This window comes from Melopsittacus undulatus, chromosome 7 (genome assembly GCF_012275295.1).
Source record: "Melopsittacus undulatus isolate bMelUnd1 chromosome 7, bMelUnd1.mat.Z, whole genome shotgun sequence".
Classification (NCBI taxonomy): Eukaryota; Metazoa; Chordata; class Aves; order Psittaciformes; family Psittaculidae; genus Melopsittacus; species Melopsittacus undulatus.
The window spans coordinates 15,668,405-15,693,505 of NC_047533.1; the positions used below are offsets into that span (position 1 = coordinate 15,668,405).

A 25,101-nucleotide genomic window follows, 5' to 3' on the forward strand; every position below is an offset into this window, starting at 1 on the left:
ACTGGTCTTTGAAGACACCTTGAAACTCGGCACAAATGCAGAAAGAAGAGTCAGTAAAGAATCTTAAAAAAGGAACCTTAGCATTGTCAGGCGGAAATGCCAGAAGATTTTTAAAAGCTGTAGTCTGGATAGAAAGGAAGGAAGTAACAAAAAGCAAGTGCCTCAAAAGGAAAACAAGCAGTGGTATCAAAAAAGTGCATAAACAAGTGTAAAAAAATTATGGAAACAGAATATTATTTAATCCTTTCACCTCTAATATAAGCATCCAATTCAAGTGCATCGTCTTAAATCAATTTCAATGGATTGTTACTCAAATGTTAGTACAGATTTAACTGTAGTACCAAGCCTCTGGCATCCTGCTGTGGCTGCAGCTCAATAGAGATGCAAATTATTAAGCTGAACATCATGAATTACCAGGGAATGTACTTTTGTTTTATGCACAATTAGCACTTACAATCCTGTGAGCTCAGTTGTTATCCTCCTTTTCCCTTCCCTTCTGTTGCACTTACCTGTTTTAAATTCACACAAGGAATATAAGTCACACTATGGTTCCCATCTCTCATACTATGAATGCTTACTGGACCTAACACAACAGACTGAATTCCAGTGTGGTAAAGTGGTGAAAACACTTGCACCATAAACATTTTATGCATCTTTCCAGATCCTTCTCCAGCTTAAAGCCATCTCTAAAAGTTGCTGAGTCAAGCAAAGCCAGAAAACTAAATTACATTTTCCATAAGGACATGTGATGATAGGATCAAAGTATCCTACACCAAAACTACTGGAATATGGGACATTTACACAGCAAAATACAAGTAATTCCTTGCCTGAAAAATCACCTCTTTGATACCAATCTAGTGAAGCCTCTGTCTGAATTTATGACCGTAAAGAAAACATGCAACTACACAGTTTACAGGGAAGATACAGAGGGGACAAGTGTGTGCTAGCTATATGGAGACTTACTTTCTAGCCCCTATTATCTGCGCTAATCTAAAGTATGTAGACTAAAAATATCTTTCTAGGTAATACAAGAACTGTACTATTGTCAATGAAAAAGAAACAACAACTCAAAAGAATAAATTTAAAAAAATCTGACTTAACAGTTGTCATTTCATAATTAATGTGTGAAACTCAGTGCTACACAGCCAAGCAAGAAAAGTGGTGTTCTGGTCGTTCCTTTTGGATTTAAGTGTCCTCAAACATTGGTCCCCAGAAAAGCAACACACCTTCATAAAAAGACATTACCGTTAATGTTGTCACAGTAGTAAAAGTGTTCATCTTTTAGAGAAGGGCATGCAGAAACTAAATCCTGCAGGCCTGCACCAGTTACAGAGAGACAACCAGAGAGGTTAAGGTGTTCCAAATGCGGCAGTCCTCCTCCCAGCATCAACGCCCTGTTAACAGACACAAGAGGGGTGTTATGACAAGTACTCCACCAATCATCCAGTCACAGACTTAACAGTGTCTCCTAACAAAAAACAAACAAACCCAAACCAGATCTCTAATAAACGATGTCATCTTAAACCTGACAGTTTCATACTTTATAAAGGGGATCACCCCTGAAGCTGCATAATAGACCTGAACAATGAAATGATTTCTAGAGAAACTAACAATTCCTTTTGAGAGACTTCAATGGTAGATCACTTTGCTCACAAATGATTCCAGAGGCGATCAAGTACTTTAAGGAACTACCAAACATTCTTCTCTAAGTCACCACCGATTTTGGCAACCCTTCCAAACTGATGGATATTCTTCAATTCCCCCTGAAAACATGACACTCATTTGCTGCACTACACTTCCAAAAGTTTGACCATGTTTTTTTGGTTAAAATTACTCTGGAATCCAAATTTGTAGTTCTCTAGGACTGACAGCAGAGAGTCTGTTAGAGACCACCTTATTATTCATGCAGAATGATGCATTTTTCCCCTGAGCGCAGTTTGGCTGCTGATGCAACAGCCTCATGGAGGTATCACACCTGAGCAGTCACTCAGTGTATCTACAAACTCAGAGGCCAAGTTCAATCACAAACAAGCTCTCACACCTGAAAAAGGCACCAGGCTTGAATCACCAAGCTACAGATTCAAGACAGGGCAGTTGGACTAGGTGATCTTTCGAGGTCCCTTCCAACCCTCTGGATTCTGTGATTCTGTGATTCTCTTTCCTCAGGGATGCAAAATAACTCTGATAAGTGCAAGAAGCACTTGTTGCAGCACACTCTCAGGTCTTAAATGCAGTCTTCTTTCTAAAAAGCTCCAAAGGGAAACCAGTACCACAACTAAACTCTTCCCATGACTCAATGAACAAATCTCCCCTTGGTCCTGGATTACAGAGTCATGAAACAGAGCAGTAACATGCAAACTACACACAGCATGACCTAATCAGCACCTAATGAAACTCAGCATTACCAACATCGGAACAGCAACAAGCTCAAACAGGAAGCACAGTTTTCGAAAGCCTACTCTGAGCAAGACTAACTGGTGAGTGAAAGAACTGAGGGAAACATTAAAATAACTGGTATTTCTGAACTGCAAATGGGGATGAAGCCTTCCATGGAAACAAATTAACTCACACTGTTTCTTGGCTGACTGCAGCATACGGTACAGGCAGGCATACAGAAGTCCTCCCATTCCAAGAAGCTTTACTTAGTCCTAAATGCTGCAGTGCACCTGAGTAGGTGGATGCAAGTACTTCATCCTCATCCAATTTTCACTATAAAGCAATACTACATTTTCCTGACACAATATCAGTAGGAATTATCACACAGAGGAAATTTTTTAGCTCTTGAAGCCATCTGAACATTCAAGTCAACTTTTTTCCTCCTTTGTTACATGAAGTCATATCTAATATGCCGCACACAGAAAATCATAGAATCATTTAAGTTGGAAAAGACCTTTAAGATCAAATCCAACCATTAACCCAGCACTGCTAGTGCAAGTCTGCCAATAAGCCATGTCACTAAGTACCACATGTACATATCCACCTTGCTACAACCTCCTTTCAGGTAGTTGTAGACAGCGATAAGGTCCCCTTGAGCCTTTTCTCCAGACTAAACCACCCGACTTTCCCCAACCATTACTCATCACACTTGTGCTCCAGACCCTTCACCAGCTTTGTTGCCCTTCTCTGGACCCGCTCCAGCACCTGTCTCTCTTGTAGTGAGGGGCCCAGAACTGAACACAGGATTCCAGGTGCAGCCTCACCACTGCCCAGTACGAGGGGTGTGTGTAAGATCACTGTCCTGGCCTTGCTGGCTGAGCTATTGCTGATATGGACCAGGATATCGCTGGCCTTCTTGGCTGCCCAGGCACAAGCTGGATCACATTCAGCAGCATCCCCAAGTCTTTTTTCACAAGCAGCTTTCCAGCCACTCTCCCCCAAGCCTGGAGCATTGCATGGAGTTGTTGTGGCCTAAGTTCTGGACTCGGTACTTGGGCTTGCTGAACCTCACGTAACTGTCCTCAGCCCACTGATACAGCCTGTCCATAAATTATGCCATTTTCCAGACAGGCTGAACAAGATGTTACTCCAGTTTTATACATTTTCAAATATATTGACAAGCATAATGAAAAAAAATAGTGAATCAATACAATTCCATAACATGAAATCACTAAGGTTCAGATCTAAAAGCATTAAGACAGCCTAGAACAATAAATTCACAAAATACTTGACTTCAGAGTACACATCTGAAATATTTTTATTTCTTTTTATTCCACAAAGAAGATGTTTTCAAGTTGGGTACTATAAATATTTTAAGATGCAAAGAATGCTTAAAACTTAGATGCTCTTCAGTAAAAATCTTCCTGCTGAAACTAGGCAGATTCACCCCTGAATGACTCACCAAATAAAAGCACAATGTCTCCTCACCTGAGAGCACGGTCTGTGATCTGGTAACACCCAGACAGACTGAGAAACTGAAGAACTCGTGCAGTCTCTTCATCTGCTGTGTCACTCCCAGAGTATGCAAAGTCTTTTTTCTCTGACTGCTTAGTCCTTGTTGGTTTTGTACACAGTGCAGAGGACTCTGGGAGTGCCTGAATAGTTCTTAGTGCTGTTCCAGCACAACAAAACGAGTGACCGCAGTAAATGAAGTCAGTAGAAGCACAGTGCTGCTGCCACCCTCTAGTCCTTAATCCATAAATGTCTCTATTGTAGCACGATGCAGAACAAGTAAAATGGGATGTTGGTTCCATAATACAAAATCCTTCAACATTTCTGTGTCTCCACTCTGCAGCATCTTCGATGTCAGCTAAATCATCTGCATCTAGCATCCACACATAAGCAGAATTGAAGCTTTCTGAGCTGTCAGGTTTAGTCCAATGCTGCTCACTGTCTCCTCCCTCAATGAGGTTTTCATTGCTGATTTCATGCAAACAATTATACTTCTTGGTGGACTGTAGAGTAATCTCTCTGTTCTTCCACAAAGTCTTAGCATTCCTGTTTCTGCAGCTTTTCAGAATACCTCTGGTGTGGTGAGTTGATATTATACCCAGGGCTCTGGAAATCCTCTCTATAGCCACATCTGTGATTTTTTCACATCCAGACAGATCAAGGTGGCGTAGATTTTGACAATAACCAACTGAAGACCAACTGAAATTGGGGAAAAAAGTGGGGTGCTTAGCTGGTTTTTAGTTTCTGTTCAGAAACAGGTGTTAAGGCTAAATATACAAAATACTTCCACAAGTAAAAATACCTCTACTGCTTCACAGAATATTTAAAGACCCTAGACAAGGTAGATTTGATACTCCAAGTGTTATATATATGCTTGTATATACAAAAGCTCACAAAGATTGACTTCTGAGCCACAGAAATTCCAGAAAGCTTTTATTTCAACTAAAACTTCTTGCATAAACTGCAGTGTTGTTGCCAGCATCCATTCTGGTAAAATTATCTGTGTTGTTAACGCACGCATTTGCGAGCCCTGTATGATGCAGGTGTTGAACACTGAAACAGCCACTGAGTTTCAGTATCACAGTAAGACCCATTAGTGCAGGCTCTGCATCCATGCACCATCCCACTGACTCCAATGACATTTCTGCAGGCTTCAGTAAAACTCAGGAATTCAGTTACTATATCTAAGCCTTAGATTTTTGCCTACCATTTGTTCAGCATCTTGAACAGCAGTATTTCAAACCTTACCAATATCAGGCCAAGGGAACTACTATAACTGCATGACTCCACAACATTCTATGGACAATTTCGAGTTGTTAGTACTAAAACAAAACACAGTTATTGCTATGGATAGCTACACATTGATAGACAATACATATTCAATAGTGAAGACAGCGTTCTGAATGGCCGTTACAACATTAAATGCTTCACTTGTTAGTTTAGTGATTTGCTGCTGTGTTTTAGTTCTTATGTGCGACTCTTGAATGTGATTTCTCTTATTTCTCTCTCTATTGGCAAAGGACTAAGTTTGAATGTTCCCTCACCCCCTCAGAAAGCTGATCTTTTTTTAAGGCAACAATAACTATCTAACCTTTCAAATGCAGAGTCTGAAATATCAGTTTGAGTGAGATCCAAATACTCCAAGTTGGGGCAAAGCTCCAAGATCTGTCTAACCTGTAAAGGGAAAGAAAAATAATGAGTAAAGACACAAGCCAGTAAGGCTCACACAGTGTCAAAAGGCAACATACAAATTAACGTTCTCTTGAACTGCAACTGATTTTCACTACCCAAGTGCTGTGTTTTAAACTGAAGCACATCAGTTAATAATTAGAGGCTGAATAGCCACAATGATTAAATGCCAGTTTCAAAGGACATACCATTTTGCTAGACACTGCAGAGCTGTAGGCCAATACAAACGTCTTCACTGAGGAGCCCACATGCGGGAGGACATTATGAATTAAGCCATGAAGTAAACGTTTTTCCATCTGTGCTATATTAATGGCAAGTGAACCTTCAGCTGCTTCTTCTGCAAAATAAAACCAGGCACTTAAAATATTCTTTGTGTCATTTGGAAGTCACACTGTCATCTTATATCAAACAAGTTAGCAGAAAACTAAAAGAAAGCATAACAAAGCATAACAAACTTCTGCTGAATCCGATTTACTGCTTAAGACGCACCTTTAAAAAAAATACCTGTTTTTCTTTTTGACAATTCTGAAGAGTTTAGCTCCAACAGCAAGTAAAACACTATGAGTTGTCACAGTATTAAAGAACTTGGAGAAATATTTACTACAGATTACACACGGCTCAGGGCTGTCTGGGGGGCAGCTGTTTCCACTGACTTGCTTTATACACTGAAATACTACCTCACAGGGCATTCACATCCTACGATGTAACAGCTTACAACAAGTTTTAAATTGAGCCTTGAACACATTAGGCTGCAAGATGATTCATCCAAACTTTCTGAAAAGAGGAAGCCTAGCTTTTATCTCCTTCCTAACTCCAGACACACCCCTAATAACACTTCTACCTGCACTCACGTTTGCTCTCTCTTAGATGAATTCATTCAGCTCACTAAAACCCACTGTTTGCTTGCCCCTGCCCTTACCCCCCACTCCCTTTATTTCTTCACCTAATCAGGAATCACATGAAGATGAGGAAAAACAGAATACTCCTTTCAGGAACCCTAAGTAGTTGCTAGACAAAACTTCACAAGTTCATTCTTACAAAGTAAGTCTACTTTGCTTAGTAAGCATTTAATCTAGACAGAACATAAGTTTGCATTTGTCATTAATGTACTGGTATCAATTATGATAGAATCTGTATTTTTAATTGATTTTACAGAATAGACTCTATTTCTTTCTTACAACTGTGTAATCTTCAGTAAAAAAAAAAACATCAAAATTTACCTACCAGATTCATCTATATCTGCATCTTCATCCCATTCCTGGAAAGCACGACACTCATCTTTCCTATTTTTCACCCATTCCTCATCAGGTTCCATCTCAAGATCTGCTGCAGGGCCACTATACCAATCACCTGCTCACCCCCAAGTCCCCCAAAAAAGAAGTGGGGAGAAAAAAAGTTAAGGCAAAGTTCTCATCAGTGCAAAAAACAGTAATACCATATTCCATTGTTTAATAGTCACAAATATGGAATAATAAAAATATTTAAAGCTACAAATATACTCTGATGACTTGTAACTGGCCTCACTGGAACATACATTGGTTTGTATTTGAACAGGTATTTCTGCAAAGATTACACTTCTCAACAGATTTTAATTCACAGGAGAGTTTGAGGAACAAAAGCTATAAAATACCACTTAGTCCTTACTGCAGCAATAGTTATTGAAGCAATATATCTGTAAAAGCAATACTAAAACTAATGTTCATGCAGTTTTCTTTGAAGCTTGAATATACAAATTAAGAACTGATGGTAGGGAAGTGTTAGCTCCATTTGTTTTAAACTTCTGTTCTGCAGCTATGCATCTTATTTCTATCTACTAACTTAATGAAATAAAAATTTTACTGATACAGGTGTAACAGCACCATTTATAATTTAAATCCCCTCAGATTCTTAAATCAGAATAAGATGTTGAATTACTGAATATACTTGTTAGCATTCATACAAGCTAACAAATCTCAGCAAAGCTAATTATGGTTAATATATGAAAGTTACTCAGTTACAACCAGCATCACTTTTTAATTGATCAGTTAATTAGTTTAATTAGTTAGTTAAATTAGTTTCTTCATTCTACAAGATGGAAGTATGTTTTGTGTATTTTTAACATTTAACCAAGCTCCTGGGCACTACCATCCTTGACAGAAGGGTGCATATCCTTCAAGCATGCTCAGTTCTCGTGTTCACTGCACACAATGGCCTATACTAAAACATTCTTTCATCGACTCAAAAATTCTGAGTTAAATTAAATTTAACTTACCTCTGGCCCAGCGAACAGGGTAAATATGCTTCCAGAGAGATCCAGTTTTAGCCAGCTGTGACCATTCAGTGCTTACTTGACTACACTGACATAACTCTTGGGGGTTAAGGTAACTGAAAATGGTCAGCATTACTTCAGGAGGAAGATTAGTAATATTTGTGGTATGCCCTGTTACTTCGGTTTCTGAAATACAGAAAGCATGTGTTAATTGAAGCACAGCCTCTCAGCTTTAAACAATAGTAGTGGAACTCACATTTTGATAAGGGCAATGAAAAAAAGTGTCTGAAAAAATTGTCAAACTACTGCTTGGCAAAAGAGTTGAGAAAAAATAGGTATGGCTTGGGCTTTAAAATGCATTCACTGTAGTCACACCTTCAAGAAAAAGATCAGCTCAGTTTTTCGTGTGCCATTTTCTCAACTGGATTCTTCCAATCCTGACCCTCCAGAGGTCCAAAAATGCCCCTGGAAAAACGTCAACTGCTGCTACCCAATCACAGCGAGATGAAAGCAGTATCTGCTAAAAATGAAATGCTTAAAAAAAAAAATCACTGCTTTCTGTCACTGATGAAATCTATACCTGCTTTGCCACATTCCCAGGAAACAGTGTGAACATGCACAATCTACCAGCTGGGACCACTCTCACTGCAAGCACTCATGCTCTTGACTGGGACACAGCAGGAAGTCTGTGCTTCACTCTTTGCAGCTGCCTCACATTTTATATCTAACTAACTACTGGCATAGACAATTAATTTTAACTTCTGAATGGTGATGAGCTATTCAGGTTGTAAAGTAATACTAAATATTAGGTTAGAGACTAAAATGGGACCACTACAATTAATTACTTCAATGGACAGCAGTAGGAAATACCTCCAATAGCTCTCCCTTTTGCAATAGTATAGCAAGAGCTGCAAACTACATGAAATTACAAATTCAGTGCTTTGGTTAATGTGGGTTTTGCTGTTTGAAGAGGATTTTTAATGTTTTAAGGAAAACTGACTTGAAGAAAAAAAAATCCCGAAAATAGTTTTCAGGAGTCCTTAGAACAGGTTTTACAAATTAGTAGGGATCTGCTTTTCAGCTTAGGACACAAAGTACATAGACTTCACAGTGAGACAAGCATCTGGATGTTTTTTGGACAGAAGCTTCAAAAGTGTGTGCAAGGTAAACTTCACCCTGTGACAGCCTACTGCTACTTCAAAAAATATAATTAGGAGTTTCACCTGATGAATCAATATCGCTGTTCGTACACCTGGCAAGTTGCTGCAAGTAAACTACAGAGAATTTCACACTAGAATGCGGGTGAAACTGCACTGGTCTGTAAACCATGTTATTTTTCTTCTATTTTTAAAAAAATGAATGCAGGACACATACTTCACTCTCCCTAAAGACTAGAACACAACCATTGCAGAATTACTACTGTCCCAAAACTGCTATTCCAGCTCGACTTAACAGCAAGTTATGCCATAAGGCTACTTCTGTCACTTCATCTGCTCAGACTCAATAGTATTTCACACCATGGACCATGATCTTTTCTGAAGGCTTCACCTGGAGGGCAGAAAACGACGAGTTCAGTAGTTCAGAGAAGTTTCATTAAAAAAAAAATAAAATCTCATTACAGAGTAGCTTTTCAAGTTTTTCTAACAAGAGCACCACATCTTATGACACCACAAAGTCAGTTCATGAGGGCTTGCTCTAGTTATCAGCTTCACACCCTTGTATTACACTTTCAGTACATTAATTCCCATTCTTTGGGGCATCATCTGTTCTTTGTTAGTTAAGCAAAACTGTAAATACAGACAACTTTGGCTGCTTCAACAGTCATAAAACAAGCCTGAGAGCGCACTTCAGTAGTTATCCATTTATTCTAAGTTTCATCAAGAAAGGTAGTTACAGATGAACTCAAATTAAATACCTACTCTAAGAGCGCATGTTTCATCTGACCTACTAACATGCTGCAGATTTATTCCCTTGCATTACTCCCCACACACAGTTTCTTCCCTTCCAATTCCCAAGAGGCCCAGAGAAGTTAGGCAGTAGAGTTAGGTGAGTTGCTTTTCATTTGAAATACTGTCAGTTGATTAACTATTCTGCCTTATTAAGCCATCAAAAGAAAAGCTTACAAAGCAGTCCTGAAAACCAAGACTTAAATGCAGAGTCTGCAAATAAAAAAAATACCATTTCAAAGAAAGCATGAAATTAGAATTATATTTTTTTTGCCTGTTATATCAAATATTACCGTGGAAGGGAAGGAAGAATGTGGAAAAACAGGTAAACAGTGAAGTATTATCTACATTAGGACCTGCAAAGAAGCCTGTATCAAACAGTAAAGTTTCTGAAGTTTCAAAACTGTTTTCAAGAAACTCCCATTTTATAAAAACTATTTCATCTGCCTGTATGTAACTTTAGGTAAGATACTGGTGTGGCTTTTGAGATAAGAACTGCAATCTGAAAACTACTTTAATCAGATGCTTTACCTTGATCTGCCTTTTCGTCCACAGAATACTTAAAGACCTTCTGAAGCTCTTCTGCTTGATTCCACTTATTAAGACCTCTGAATTCTGCAGCTTCTTTCTGTGAGCAGTGCTGTGCAATTACTTTCTTCTTAATATCTTTCAGTTCTTCGTAAGTAAAGTATTCCATCAACATTGGCTGAAACACCTAAAGCAAAGGAAAAAAAGTCTGATGCTTATGGAAAAAGTCGATAATGCTACATAGACCTACCAACACAGAATTTCCTGGTTTAGGTACTCTCCAAGTAAAACATGTCATACACTAGGTGAACCCAAGGACAAGATCATGGAAGTTCTTAGCTCCAGCCCTCTGCTTGCCAGTGGATCACTGCATAGTCTCAGGCAAGTTGCTTAACTGCTCTTCCCAGCAGAAAAGGGAAGTGATTAAAGTTGCTTAAACAACATAACTTATCAAAGTACTCACATGGAAGGCACAGTGGCAAGGAATAAAAACATGAGAAAAGATTTCTCTTGGACAGACTTCGGAAGATTTACTCTCACCAGAAGATGCTTCCCAGTTTTTGGATACCCATAAATCATCAGACTGGCAGTACTAGTCTATGTTTCAAATATAGGTCAGAGGCTGTCTGGGAGTGTCAGTTTGAGTCATGAAGCACTGGTTTACAGGACTTCTGCTTCCTTTATGTTTTACTAGACATCCCTTTACATAATTACCTGCTCAAACAAATCCCAGCCCAGTGAACTTTTATTAACAATTTTTTTAAGGACTAGAATTTTACCATAAATTTTCAGTTTATTCACTGTTTGAAAACATGTCACTTTGCAGTCAGAGAACAGAACAGTGACATCATGGTTTTGAATGCAAACTGGCATAAATAAAAACAACACTGAACCTCTAAGCCTTTTTGTCTCTATTCAGTCACTGCAGACCCTAAAGGAGATAAATATAATATTTGAGGAAAATTTTTACCTACCTCTTCTTCCTCTTTCATATGAGGAAGGAAATCCCTGGTAAAGGCTTCCAACCTCTCCTTCAGCTGTTTCGCATAGTTCAACTGTTCATACTCATTCTGAGAAGAAAGCAAAGATTTAACTGTTACTTGATCTTGTCCTTTCATTCAAAGATTGAACTGTTAAATCAACCAGTGTTTCAAAGTAAGGCCCATTATTTCTTCCCCATGCATGCAGCATGTTTGCTTTATTTCACGGTAAGAATGCGTACACTTACAAAGTTTTGCGAGCAGCTGACAGTCTGTACCAGCTTGCTACTGCACAGAACAAAGTATTCCCTTCCTCCCTGCTTCCAATTTATTTTGTTAGCAGATATAAATTAACTCGTCTAATCACACTTTTACTTTGGAGCAAAGACTGAAGTCTGCCAATCTATAGTCTCACCTGAAGTTCAAAGTAATAACAGACTAATCTAAGTATTTGTATGTTTTGCAGAAGAATTACTTGATGATGCAGCAATTTCACTTCAGTTTTAGCTACATACATTTACACTACTTATTCTATACTTCTAGCTTCCAAATTACAATCAGAATTCACAGACAGACATGCTCTATAGACATTTACTTTGGAAAATGAAAGAACTCTTAAATAAAAATATAACTGACTTTTAAATGTTGAAGTTAGACCAACCTATATATTAATTTGTTAAGCCTGTTCCCTGTGCCAGCAATAAGAAGCTGGTTCTTAAGCCTGCCCAGTAATTGCAACACACTGAAGTTCCTCACAGCTCTTACAGTAAATTTTGTAAGTTTTTCTTGTCAAACTTCTACGACATCAAGAAACCCTGACTGTTACAGAAAACAAAAAGCTTAAGCCATTAGGTTAAATGAATCATACTCTCAAAAGAAGTTAAAGTTAGCATATCTAAACAGAGTTAAAGAAATCTGGTTTTCCACACTTAAGTAACAGAATAATACTAACATCCTATCAGAGAAGGCATAACACAAAGCCAAGTGTTAGATTTCCCCTCTCCTTTACTTCCCTTCTTTTTCCAATTCATTAATGAAAACAAGACAAATTTTAAGGCTTGATAATGCACAGGGAGAAAAGAAAAAACAAACAAACAAACAAAAAACCCCTATCTGCAGGATACCCAGATCAAAAGCAACATTAGACAGTAAAATGGAATCAACTGACTACACAGTTAATATTTTTCTTACTGAAAATATGGACTACATGTACTAGAAAAACAATATGGAATGTCAGATTATTACTGAAGACCATAGCTCTTAGAGTGTATGAAGGAGAAGTTGAGTTGGGTTCCCCAAAGGTGAGATACAGCAGAATTCAAGCAGGATCCTACTAGAGAAGAATTTATCAACTTCAAGTTGTTAAAGAGCCATCTAAAGAAATAACATTTAAGAGTTTCTTGAGGACTGGAACAATAACAACATTACTGAGCAACAGATTACTGAAAGGAGTACATGACTCACTAACAGAATAAAACAATGTGCTGCTTGTGCCCTTTTCATGTTTTTAACTGCGGTAATCTCTGTTTGTGACATTACAGCTTCATGCCACAAAAACAGATTCTCAGGGTTTCCTAGCAAATTAACACAAAACACTATTTCTATAGTCAGAAACTGTTTTGACCAATTAGCAGTCTTTGTATTTGAGACTTCCATGTTGTCTCTCCAAATCACCTCCAACTATGCAGACGGACTGTTGTCACACAATACACCTCTGGGAAGAATTTTTACTATAAATTTAGCACTGAGATGAATGGCAAAAGAATTTGTGTTTCTGACTGGGAAGTTTTCAGTACTGTATGAAGAAACCACAAATGCTGCTTCTTTCTCTTCACTTTCAGAGGGTATTCAGGAATGCTGAGAAGAAAGAAATAATCACAGCTTGTTCTCCTTAGGACACAAATCCTTCTTATAGTCTACTTACCTTTACATTCCTTAACCCTTTCTCAAAGAGGCTAAGCATCTCTGAGAGTTTGTTGTCCGAGTGTACATTGTACACTGTCCGGCTACGTTGCTGAAGTAAACCAATGATACACTCATTTTCAATCTGCTCATGCATTTTAAATTCCTTGAATGTGGCATAAAGAGATTGCAGAAGAGCCCGAAAGTCATTGTTGTTGGAGAAGTTGGTCTTGGAAAGCTAGAAGAAAGAAAAGCTCATAAAAACATCAATGCAAATCACGTCAAGGTCAGGAATTAGCTCCCATCATTCCCTGCTCCATTACTTACAAAAGCTGAAAACCTTCAGTTTTACACAGAAAAGTGGCAAAAAAAACCCCAAACAAACGAATTTGCAATTTGAGCAACTCCCTTCAATGACATTAAAAATTACAAGCAATAAATGCTTTTATTTTCAGTCTTCAAGTAAAACAGGTAAAAATCAGACAGTCAAGGGCATAAACAGGAATACACAAACTATTGGAATAATGACCTTCCTGTCATTTATGTAGTTGGTGCATCAAAATGTAATTTCCTACAACTTCTTCAGAAGTGGGCTCAGTTAACACTACCATTTGAATGTTATAGTTTAACATTTATAAAATATCTCTACTAATATGACTTTTGAAATTATTCACAGAATTTGTAATTATTTTAACCTTTATGACTGCTATTGATTTTTTTTTATTATCAGGAACTGACAAATTCTATATAAACCCCCCAAACTTATTTTAAAACTTTTAAAAAGTCATTATGCATGGTAATTTCATAGATATATTTCCTCTTGCAGGTTAGTAAAACAGTAAGCCAGTCACACTCCAATTCTGTTAACTCCCTGAAATACGTTAATATAACAGTTTTCTACAACTTTGTGCTTTATGAATGAGGTTTAAGTAAACCAAGGGATTTAATTTCACAATTCTCTCATTTCCAATGTCAATTATGTAACTGCATTTCCAATCACAGACTCTGAAGAAAAAGATGAAGCTATAATTATAGAAATATTACAAAGAACTAATGTAACTACAGAAGTTTAACAAAGCACAATGTACACAATAATGCACATCGCAATGAAAAGCATATAACATTTAATCACACAAATTCTGAAGGCAACTGTCTCATTCCACAAGAATAAACAGAGCTTAAGAAAACACAAAAGCGATGTGACAACTTCTTAAAGGAAGATCATCCTTGAGAGAACAATGCAGTCATGGCATTAGCTTTAAGAAGCCATTAAAATCAAGGTAGTATTTAAGCAACATAAACCCATCTTGAAATAAACAAATGGAGAAAGGTTTCCTGGCAGAAATCAATGTTATCTTCCCAGCCCGGTGGGTAACAAAAGGCTTAGTTTAGCCACTTTCCCAGAGCTACACTGTAGTCTGTACTAGGAAGCTGTTATGACAGGCCCCTGTGCCTGCCTTTTAGGATCTATTATCCACAAGGAATGCCAAGTCCTACCAAGTGAATACAAACTATACTAACTGTTGGAACATGTTTCCAATGGACTGAGAACCTACAAAGTAAGACAGCACAAAGTTCTAGGTAACACAGTAGCGCCATTTTGACATACAAACAGTCACCATTAGCAACAATGCATTTTAAAACTGCATTTTCCTCTGGTGAATGTTACAAAGTCAGTATTTTTTCCAATACTATATTTTATCCCACATGCAACTTCAAGAACCATAGCTTGTGGCAGGATACAAGAGCAAGCATTCTAAAAATACAAATAGATTTAATTCAAGAGACAAACCACTAGAATATTCAAAAGTGGTTTAGTTTACAAAGACTCTGGAATCAAAGGAATTTACTAGAAAGGGGAATGAGACATATATGTTCATGCATATTACTTGCATACATCAAAACCAACCATAAATCGAGATATCTAAAACTTCTGTAATTTAAAAACAAACAACCCAACAAACGTACTTATTCATCCTTGCATTGCGTTGCCACTTCCTGGCAGCCACTAGCAATGCAGCCAAAACACTCTGGACATCTGCCAAGTCCTTATGCAACCCCATGTCAGCTGTGCATACTGTACATTACATGCTGTACATAGGAGCAAAATGACTGTTATAATGGGAAAACAAATTTACTTAGCCTCAGTGGGGGTAGAAAACAGGACAACATTAAGCGTTGCGCTTTTTGGGTTTTCCCCCTTTAGACCAACTACTGTCAGGCCACAAAAAATTCCTACATTTGCAATGCACTACGTTAGGATTGGAGGCATGCATTCTTAACGTACTGATCACAAATGGGAAAAGAACTTGGCTCTGAAGACCATTTCTATCCTATGCTAAGCTCCAAGACTGCAATACGCAGAGCAGTTCTAAATGAAACTAAAGGCTAGACTTCCCTCACTGAAAAGCAGAAGTCCGAACAAGCCCAGAATATAACTGTAAAACAACCTCTTCAATATAGCTCCTCACCTCCAGCTGCTTGCGGTTCAGACCACAGTAAGGGTGATGTTTGGCGTCTAATGTAGCATTTCGCTTGATCAAGGAGCATCTCAAAATTGCTCATTCTACCCATAAGGATCCACAATACCTGAAGTCAGTCCCCAGAGACACTTTTCCCCAGGAATCCCATCTACTCCCAAACTGACATTCTGATTGACATAAAAACATAAACAAAGCTGCTGAAGTCTGCACCAGGAAGATTATACAAAATTATTGTGTTTTGCTGTTGGGCTTAAAAATAAATATGTAAATAAATATACTGGTTCTGATACAATATAGCACCCTCTCATCCTCCTGACTTGAAGTCTTTTCAAAACTCAGAAACTTCTGTTAAACCTACTTATTACCATCCACAAATCTAGAACAAAGAAAAAAAAGAATTCATTTGTGCATGCAATTTAAGAATTCCTGTTATAAATGTATTGCTCTAGAAGCCACTATGACATGCAACACTTGTATATGCACCTCTGCTATTGGGGCTTCCAGAAAATATGCAAGAGATTAGGAACTATGGAGAGGATATTGAAATTTAATGACTGTACTTGAATCAGAAATCGGTGCATTAAAAATCTCAGCCAAAGCTGAGAAAAAGTGTTTTTTCAGAGGACAGGTAGCCTAGCAACAAAGCCACTCGGTCACATCTGTAATTTCATTACCAGGACTGATGAAGTCTTATGATAGGGGACCAAGACTATTAACAGACAGCAGCTGCTCCACTCTTGAGGTCCACTTTGACCAGCTCTTCACAACGAAAACTAGTGTAGGAGTTTAACAATGCAAAAAGAAAACCACCATCCCCCAAAGTCAGGCAGAGAATCCCAGGAGAGCAGCAAAGCAGAGGAAATGGATTGTATCAAGGATATTGGCTGACTGGTAAAAAAATATAAAGTACAGTGGACGTATGCTCCCTGAGTAGGCTTACAAAACTCTACATAAACCAATTATATAAGGGGTGTTAAAGATACCTGGAACCTTTCTGGACTTTTGAAGGCATCATATTTAAAAAACTGTAAGTTACAGCGCAACTGGTTTGTGTCTGAAATGCAAACTCCAGCTGACGAGTGGTCCCACAAGCGGAACAGGCCTGGTATCTCCCGAAGCCTCATGAAATTTAAGGTTATACATAATCCAAACTACTTGAGCAACAGGCCAAACAACAGTCAAATTCTATCAGAAACACATCTGAGATCTTTGGCTGATGCAGGCATATTCCAGAGTAGTCAGGAGCTGTTAAATTCAGTATTTATTAAATTATTAACAAAAAAACAACCAAAAACCACGCACATTAACTTTCTTTCAAGTAAACTGGGGGAGGCACATCAATAATCCCAGGGCCACTGTGGTGCCAGCAGTGAAGTAAAGCACAAGGTCACAAAATGTACCAAATCTATTCCAATTAACACCATGACAAGCAGATAGGCTAACTTAAGGGTGCTGTTCTAAAGTTCTTCATACTTAACTGGTCAATGTAGGGGGGCTGCTGCATACAATACTTACAACTCAAGACTGAAATAAAAATCAGAAATATTGGGTTGGGGATTTTTTTCCATCAGAACTGAATGGAATATAAACTAGGATTATTAGGAAGTAAGTCTTAGAAGTTTTCTACCATTGATTCAAGATCAGGTAATTCCCTTCTTCCTTTGTAGGAAAAAAAAACTCTGAAGGAAGAAATCACTTGATGTACATCTTTTTTAAATCTAAAATTATGCAATTAAAGAATAGCTATGCTTGAAAAATCTGTGTAGCTCTGGCAGTCATAAAGCAGGTCAAGGCAAGTGTCCAGCTCCACTGGACTACAACAAAGCCATTAACATGGTCAAGATGAATGTACAGACATGTGGCAAACAAACAGCCTGCCTTACTGTAAGCTGTTACATCAGTTTTCTGCTTCGAGAGTAAATGACAAGACTGGCAAGATTCACAAAAACTGTTATTCATACACTGCTTCATGTTCATGATACTCAAGTGAAGATAAATCTACATTCAACTCTCATCTCCTCTGTGGCTTTAGTACTTTCATTAAAAGTGAAACTTTCTGTCACATGAAGACAGATATTTCTATCCACAATGTTGTGAATAAATAATAAAGCTCAAGACTGCTAATTAAATCACTGAACAAAACACTGTATTTACTTGGTTTCTAGAAGTGTTTTACGTATTTGCCAATATAGAAAAATGTCTTCTTAGAAGAAAATTTTCCTGAAGTGTTAGCTTACAGTGAGTAAATTGAAACAGTTATTTCCTAATATCTATGCCAAAAATATACTTAATGAGGAAAAGGTTTGCTTCTTCCCAAAAAAATATCCAAGCATAGTATTAGCCGGCAAGGAGAAAGCAGCAAACAGGAATTAGAAAAAAAAAGTTCTCTGCTCTTATCAGACTAGCCCAGCAGTAAGCAAACTCTACGCTATGTACTGACTTTCCCAACTACAAGTTATCTCTGTATTCCCAACTGCAAGCTGGAAAACAACAAAAAACGTAAGGAAAGAGAACAGGAAAAGGAACATTTACTTTTCCACTCTGCCTAAAGATTTCACAAATTTAAAATGGAATAATTCAAGAATTTTAAAGAGGATACAAATCCCCAAACTGCCTTATTTCAGTTGAAGGTTTTCCCCATAAGCACCTGTAACAGAGCAACCACTAATCTTAAAAAAACATGAAGACAACTTTTCTTTTTCATATATCACAAGTATAGGTCATTCCTACATATTCTACTTTCCATGGGTAACCACTGTGCTCATTAAGACCTATACAAGAAGCCAACTGCCACTGCAAGTGCAATACAGTATTCCTAATGATAACTAGTGGTGGAAGTCTAGTCTGCATTAAGTCAGCAGATGTTAAACTTATTAGTAAAATACTAAAATCTTTTTCATTATAGAGCTGGCAGACCACTTTCATGAAAAAAAACCTCAAACCTAACATTTTTAGACTATAACAGCACCAGGAAGAACTAAGAAAAAAAAGCAGCATTGATTACTAGTCAGGTACAACTTCTCCCTCTTATGTTTTTAGGTATTATCACTTCCCATATGCAACAGCACTATAATTCAAAGGACAGGAACTTGGACTCTGCAGAGTTATTATCACAATTTTATGAGCAAGAAAACTGAGGGACAAAGACTATAAGGTGTGCTTGTGTCAACACCAAGAGTATGTGGTTTCACATTAATCTGCTGTAAATTAGGGGGTGGAGGAGAACACAGAGAGAAGCAGCTGTCCTGCCCCTGCTTCCAGCTGTATATCCCTACCGTTTCTCTGGAATTCTCTCTGAAAATCATGCAGCTACACAATGAACCTGTTTAGTGCACTGACCCTGTAAGAAGTTGTGCCTTTTCAGTGGCTTCATTTCTCACTTGGTCAGCACACCAGTCTGACAGCCCTCAGTTACACCCAGTTATTATACATGCAGTGCCCTATTTAGTAATGCACAAGAATTTCAATTTATATGGTCCCCAAGAATAACCACAGTGCTGAGATAGCCCGGCAAAAAAAACAAAACAAAACCACTTTTCAGTGTCACTTGTTCCTTTGCTTACTCTTTATGGAGAGGTACATGAGGTGAACACTAAGAGAACCAGCTAAATTAGTTCACAATCTAGCTGTTCAGATGTATGAAGCCTTAGATCAGAGGAGTAACACAGGTTTTCTACCCTGGGTGCTTTTCTTGGCTGTGGGTCAATCCACAATAATAGTAATTAGTAAGGCAGGCAAGACAAGATCTGGCAGAACTCAACAAGAAACCCAAAACTTTCAAATGCCCATCTATTCTCTTCTCTATAAAATCCTGTCCTCTATGTAATCTTGTCAGCTGGTTGCGACTTAACTAAAATCTTGACATAGCCTTAGAAAGCATACACAAGAACCCCAAATAAGCAACACTACTAACTCAAAGATTAAGGCAAACAAAACTATTTTGTTTTTCAAAGAGCAACAGGCAGGTAAAATCTTGTACTCTATATTTTGAAAGGCTAAGGTCAGGCTGATAACTGCCAAGCATAAGAACACAGTGGAGGTGGAAACAAGCTGTTGTATTTTTATTAGGCTCTTTCATATCACTCTCTTGCACTATATACACAGCCAATTTGTCTAATGAGCACCTGTAGATCAGGTTTTGAATCATGAAAGGCTTTTGACAAAGAGATAAAAACACAGGACTGACTGCACCAAGGTTTTCAGTGATGCAACTGTTACAGTGTTGGACCTCCCTGGGGACTGCAGCAGAAAGCACAGCTTAGGAAGCACTGGTAAAATCAGCTAAGCCTCCTCCACCATGAGGTTTCTACAAGTGTAAGTCTACCAGGGATGAAGAGACACAGGCTGCCACCAGGTCTGCTGAGATGAACTCCCAAAAAAAAAAAACATACAGAAAAATCTAGTACGGACATGAAATGAAAGGGTCTCAAATGAAAGCATAATGAACACCTGCAATTATGCTGTTAATTAGTTATGTGTATCACAGCATTTCTCATATGCATTCTAGATGCCATAGAAGACTTCTTTCCTGTCTTGTATCCTCTCAGAGATAGATTCCTGCTAAGACCTGGCATTTTGGCCTTCCATCAGGACGAGTCTAAAGTACCACAAGCAAAATAACAGCAGCCTCAAGGCTCCTCTCCCTTTTCCCAGTGTGGTACCTCACAAATTACAAACATAGCAAAATTCTTGGCTCCTCTGCACCAGTCACTGCAATTTTCTAACACAATAAAAGGTGGGTACTTTAAAAAAATCACTCCAGCTTAATCCATCTTGGGCACTGACTGCAAAAACAAAAAGCTAAGTATCTCAAGAATTACAATTCACACTTCGTTTAATCAGCTAAAGTATATGCTAGAATAGCTGTATAAAACCTGTACAAACTAATATACAACCTGTACAGACTAATAACTACAGTCTCTGGCTTTTTTAGATGGCATCAGTTTCTCTGCTCTGCTTTCTTTTGTGACACAGAGTAGGAAAGAATACATTGCTGTTCTTCAAAGCAGAGAAAAGGCAAAAGCACATTATCACTGCTTTCCAGAGCAGGCTAGAAGAGAGGACAAGATACAGAGCAACATATAAAGAGTGAACAGAAAATCTTTTTTTTTTTTTTTCCCTACAATTTGAGGGCAAAAAAAGGTGCTAAGGAATTACCTGGGGAAAAAACTTGCAACTGTATCAGGCAGATGAGAATGCCCTCAGATTTTTCTTATGAAAGTAAAAAAGAGACACAAAAGGGCAAAGTATCTGATAGGTAAGAAAAAAAATTGTGGTTTATGAGAAAAAAATGAACAAACAAATAAATATATGGTTAGTCAGTTTGAGGTGGCAACAAAAACTAGATGTGTCCTGAAAATAAGGATTCAAACTGTTACACAGGTCTGAAGAGCTTCATGGGAGCTTCACTTAAACTCCAAACATGCTTTATCACTGCTATCCCATACTTAGATCTCCTTTGGCACTTTACTTAAAATGCATTTGCTTTAAAAACTAGATATTTGAAGCACATTATCACTTCCAGATTCACCTTCAACATATTCTTCTACATGAAAAAGAACCAGTTCATAGCTGTCATTTCCCAATAGCTACAGCAATAAGTTACTGAACTATTCAGCATTCAGAAGCTAAGATGGAAAGTTTACTGGTAGAGTCTCTGCTGAAATAGAGGAACAGGCAGCAAATCTCTCACCTATCTTTGGATGCTAATGAGGAAGGAATTCCCTTCCATCTTCTGCCTGCAGTGATAGTGTAGCCCACCATTTGCAAACTTACTAACAGTAAAGTAGCGCTTATTCATTCTAAATGTAGGTGAATGCATGTGCTCAATGCTACAGAATGCTAACTGGTAATAACCAAACATTATGCATTTCTAAGTAAACACACACATATTTGAAGCAGCAGTGGAATATGAATGGCAGTGTACCCAAATACTGAGAAGGGATTTCACAGAAGTAAAATGAAAGCTTTACTAACATTTGTTGGTTAGAAACAGCGACTTGTCGAAGGCTGCGTGGAGATTTCATAGCAGCCTTCCAGTATCTGAAGGGGCTTACAGAGATGGTGGTGAGGGACTATTCATTATGGACTGCAGTGATAGGACAAGGGGTAACGGGCTGAAACTTAAACAGCAGGGATTTAGACTGGATATAAGGAAGAAATTCTTTACTGTTAGGGTGGTGAGGTACTGGAATGGAGGGAGGTTGTTGGAATGGAGGGAGGTTGTGAATGCTCCATCCCTAGCAGTGTTCAAGACCAGGTTGGATGAAGCCTTGGGTGATATGGTTTAGTGTGAGGTGTGCCTGCCCATGGCAGGGGGTTGGAACTAGATGATCTTAAGGTCCTTTCCAACCCTAACTATTCTATGATTCTATGATTCATGGAACAGATTCTGTTCTCGAGGGCACGAAATGAAAAATACTTGACTTGGAAATATTAACTCAGAAATGTTGATAACATGTCTAATTTTTCAGATTTCAGTCACTCTTGCTGCCACAAAAAAAGTATAATCATAACGTCACCACAGAATTCTCTGCTCAGTTTGCCTTAATACAGGATTATTTTTCAATCCTAAAATAGTTCATCTGCAATATCCTTACTCTAAGAACATCACAAACTTAACACATGAAAACAATTTATTCTCTTCAGCAGAGGCCAAAGCTTGAAAGGAAAAGAAATAACTGAATGAAAATACTGAAATAGACATAAAGGTTAAAGAGAAATGCAAGTTATCAAAAGAAACCTTTGAGAGGCACTTTTTAGCTATACAGAAGTTTTGAAAAGAATCCTACAAAAATTAAGTTTTCATTGCAGGCAACTAGAACACAACAGAATTTAAATTTCAAAGGAAGACATAGAAAAAAAAGAAAAAAAAAGCCGATATATGCATATACAACAGAAGAAAAGGGATACTTTAAGTCAACTATTTAACAGGAAAGGCAGAGATGACAACAGCAAAATTAAAAGTCTTTGCTCAAGTCTTCATGAGGAAATTAGACAAAAATTCATGGCAATTTTAACAAGGAATCAGAAGTACAGGCTAGGAAAGAAAAATACTCGTTAAATATTTACACAAGTTCAAGGCATTCGAGTCAGCAGAATATGACAAAATTGATCTGAATTTCCTGGAATAACTACCCAAAGTGATTACTGAACCATGAAAAATTACTGCAGAGATCTTCTGGAGAAAGGCAGGATCACAGAAGACTAAAGTCAGGCAAACAGGAGGAGGACCTTAGATGTTTTTGATCAAACACCCAAAGGTTTCACAATAAAGCTGAGCTATTCAAGCTGCTGTTTATTTGGGCAACAGTTAAGTCCTTTTCCCTCCTACAATACTGTCAACCTGGTTCTGAAGCTTGTTTGACCTCTCAGTGAGCCGGTTTTACTGAATCACCTTTCGGTTCAGTGCACCCTATGAAGTAGCTGCTCAACAAGGGGCCAGACAAGCACAGAGGATATCATCAACAATTAACCCTTCCAGCAGCAGCCAGTTGATAGATCCACCCAGTCACAGTATGAAGTCTCTCCCTACTTTTGAGAAGCGGACAAAAATCTATAAGAACAATCACCAATAAGTTGCACTACAGCATTCAAAGAATAATTATTTCTCTTACTCATTTTCCTAAAGCATCCTAAATTTGCTGGGCAATCCCAGATTTTAAAACATATTCTTCAGCTTCAGTAACTCCACAAAACAGCAGGAAGTTTGAAATCCCATAGAGCAATACCAACTGCCTTGTCTCTGGGGAAGGCCCAGCCAAAACTTAATCGCAATGTATGTCTAGACCAGTGTCTGCTCCTTTAGCCCTGATCTTGTAGCTAACGAAGTAACTATCAGCCAGTACAGATTTGTTTAGAAGAAAGAATCTGATTTCCTTTTGATAACTGAACTACTTAAGAGGAAGATGATTTATGTTAGAGATCATGCTGTCTCAAATATTTTTATACTGTTTTGCCTTAGAGCAAACTAACACAGTCCACAGGAAATCACAAGGTGGCTCAAGAACTCTCAAATGGTGCTCTCAAGCCATAGCCACCACTGTTTCCAGCCGAACCACAGTGGCATTTTCAACACATGATTAGTTGAAATCTGTGCTGCCTCATGACAGATATGATAATTTCAACCACAGCTGGGAAAGCAGGAAAGCTGGTAATATACAAGTGCTACACAAGACTATAATGTGACAACAGAAACAGTCTCTACTGGACATCTATATGCTGACTTGGAGAAGTGCATGCTTCTACACACAGAATAGATGACTAATGACAAATATGAAAGGAAACCTGAGAATCAGTCCTCAGAGAAGCAAGAGATTATGGAGAAGCACAAGGAGAGCATTCTGCTGTTAAAAAAAAAAAAAGACTGCAGAATAACACAAATAACACACCCAAAACACATCTGCTCTACTCAACACTAGCAGTTTCCCATTTTGCACAACAGATTTCAGGAAAACATAGACATTATTCGACTGAGGTTTCACAGTAGCTTAAACCAATCTATTTGCTGGCTGACACAGTCCCACCCTCTGCCTCACACTGGCTTCAGTGCACAACTGACCAGCTCTTTCTGGCAGCACTACATCAGCAGAAAAGCCACCATGCTTGGGGGAAGAGGAGGGGGAGGGTGAGGGGGTGGAAATGGGTTTTGCCAGTTTTTGTGAGCCTTTGTGAGTCACTTCAAGTGCTGATGGGAGTAAGAAAGCCACGCAGTCATAACAGCGGTGGTCAGATAGCTTAAATTGCTACAGAACAGCAGCTTTGTCCTGACAAAAGCAAGAAGTACACTGAGGTACAACAAGCCTGACCTATGTGATGAAGCAGAATGAATCAGTTTGCTCAAGCCAGAAGACAGGTAACTAAGACTGAGGATCAATCTGCCAATCTGCCAATCAGCACAAGATCTGTCTGAAAACGAAGAGCAGTTCACTGGGGATAGGAAAACAGAACCTGCTCTATTTGTAGCAAAGATGACATCAGGCATTAGGAAAAGCATTTCAACTATAAAGACTGCCTGCTGTAACATCCCACTACCTACAGGGGGGTACAATCTCTGAGGACTTAAAGAATCTACTTGGAGTAGGCAACAGATATGATAACATTGTGGGTTTTCTTATTAAACAGAATTTTAGTGATTATCCAAGTCCAGGGAACCATGTACAACACAGGAAAAAATGCCATTTACAAATGCAGCAACCATACAGTGAGATCTCTGCTAGCAACAGTTAAAAAAGTAGGTAACTTTCCTAATGCACAAAACATCTTAAACCTCTGATTCATTGTTCTATCTCACAAGTCCTAGAACAACAAAATAAATGGTGTCTCTTGTTGTCCTAAGGGATTATTTAAGTACCTACATACTTAATCCACCAATGTTTCCCTAGAAAGCAAAGCATGAATGCACCCCTGTCACCCTCACTAATATTTGGTGAAATTTA

At 38.3% G+C, this 25,101-nt stretch overlaps 1 protein-coding gene across 1 annotated transcript in view; it reads right to left on the minus strand.

Moving 5' to 3' along the window:
- FBXL5 (F-box and leucine rich repeat protein 5) overlaps positions 1-25,101 on the minus strand; it is a 33,909-nt gene that overhangs the window by 6,866 nt on the left and 1,942 nt on the right. Inside the window, exons 2-10 of the mRNA XM_005148482.3 lie at positions 13,204-13,419; positions 11,274-11,369; positions 10,303-10,486; positions 7,829-8,011; positions 6,802-6,927; positions 5,766-5,914; positions 5,480-5,562; positions 3,865-4,587; positions 1,246-1,394 (exon numbers count right to left, since the gene is read on the minus strand). Of these exons, the coding sequence (XP_005148539.2) occupies positions 1,246-1,394; positions 3,865-4,587; positions 5,480-5,562; positions 5,766-5,914; positions 6,802-6,927; positions 7,829-8,011; positions 10,303-10,486; positions 11,274-11,369; positions 13,204-13,419 (1,909 nt within the window). The remainder of the gene's footprint in view (positions 1-1,245; positions 1,395-3,864; positions 4,588-5,479; positions 5,563-5,765; positions 5,915-6,801; positions 6,928-7,828; positions 8,012-10,302; positions 10,487-11,273; positions 11,370-13,203; positions 13,420-25,101) is intronic.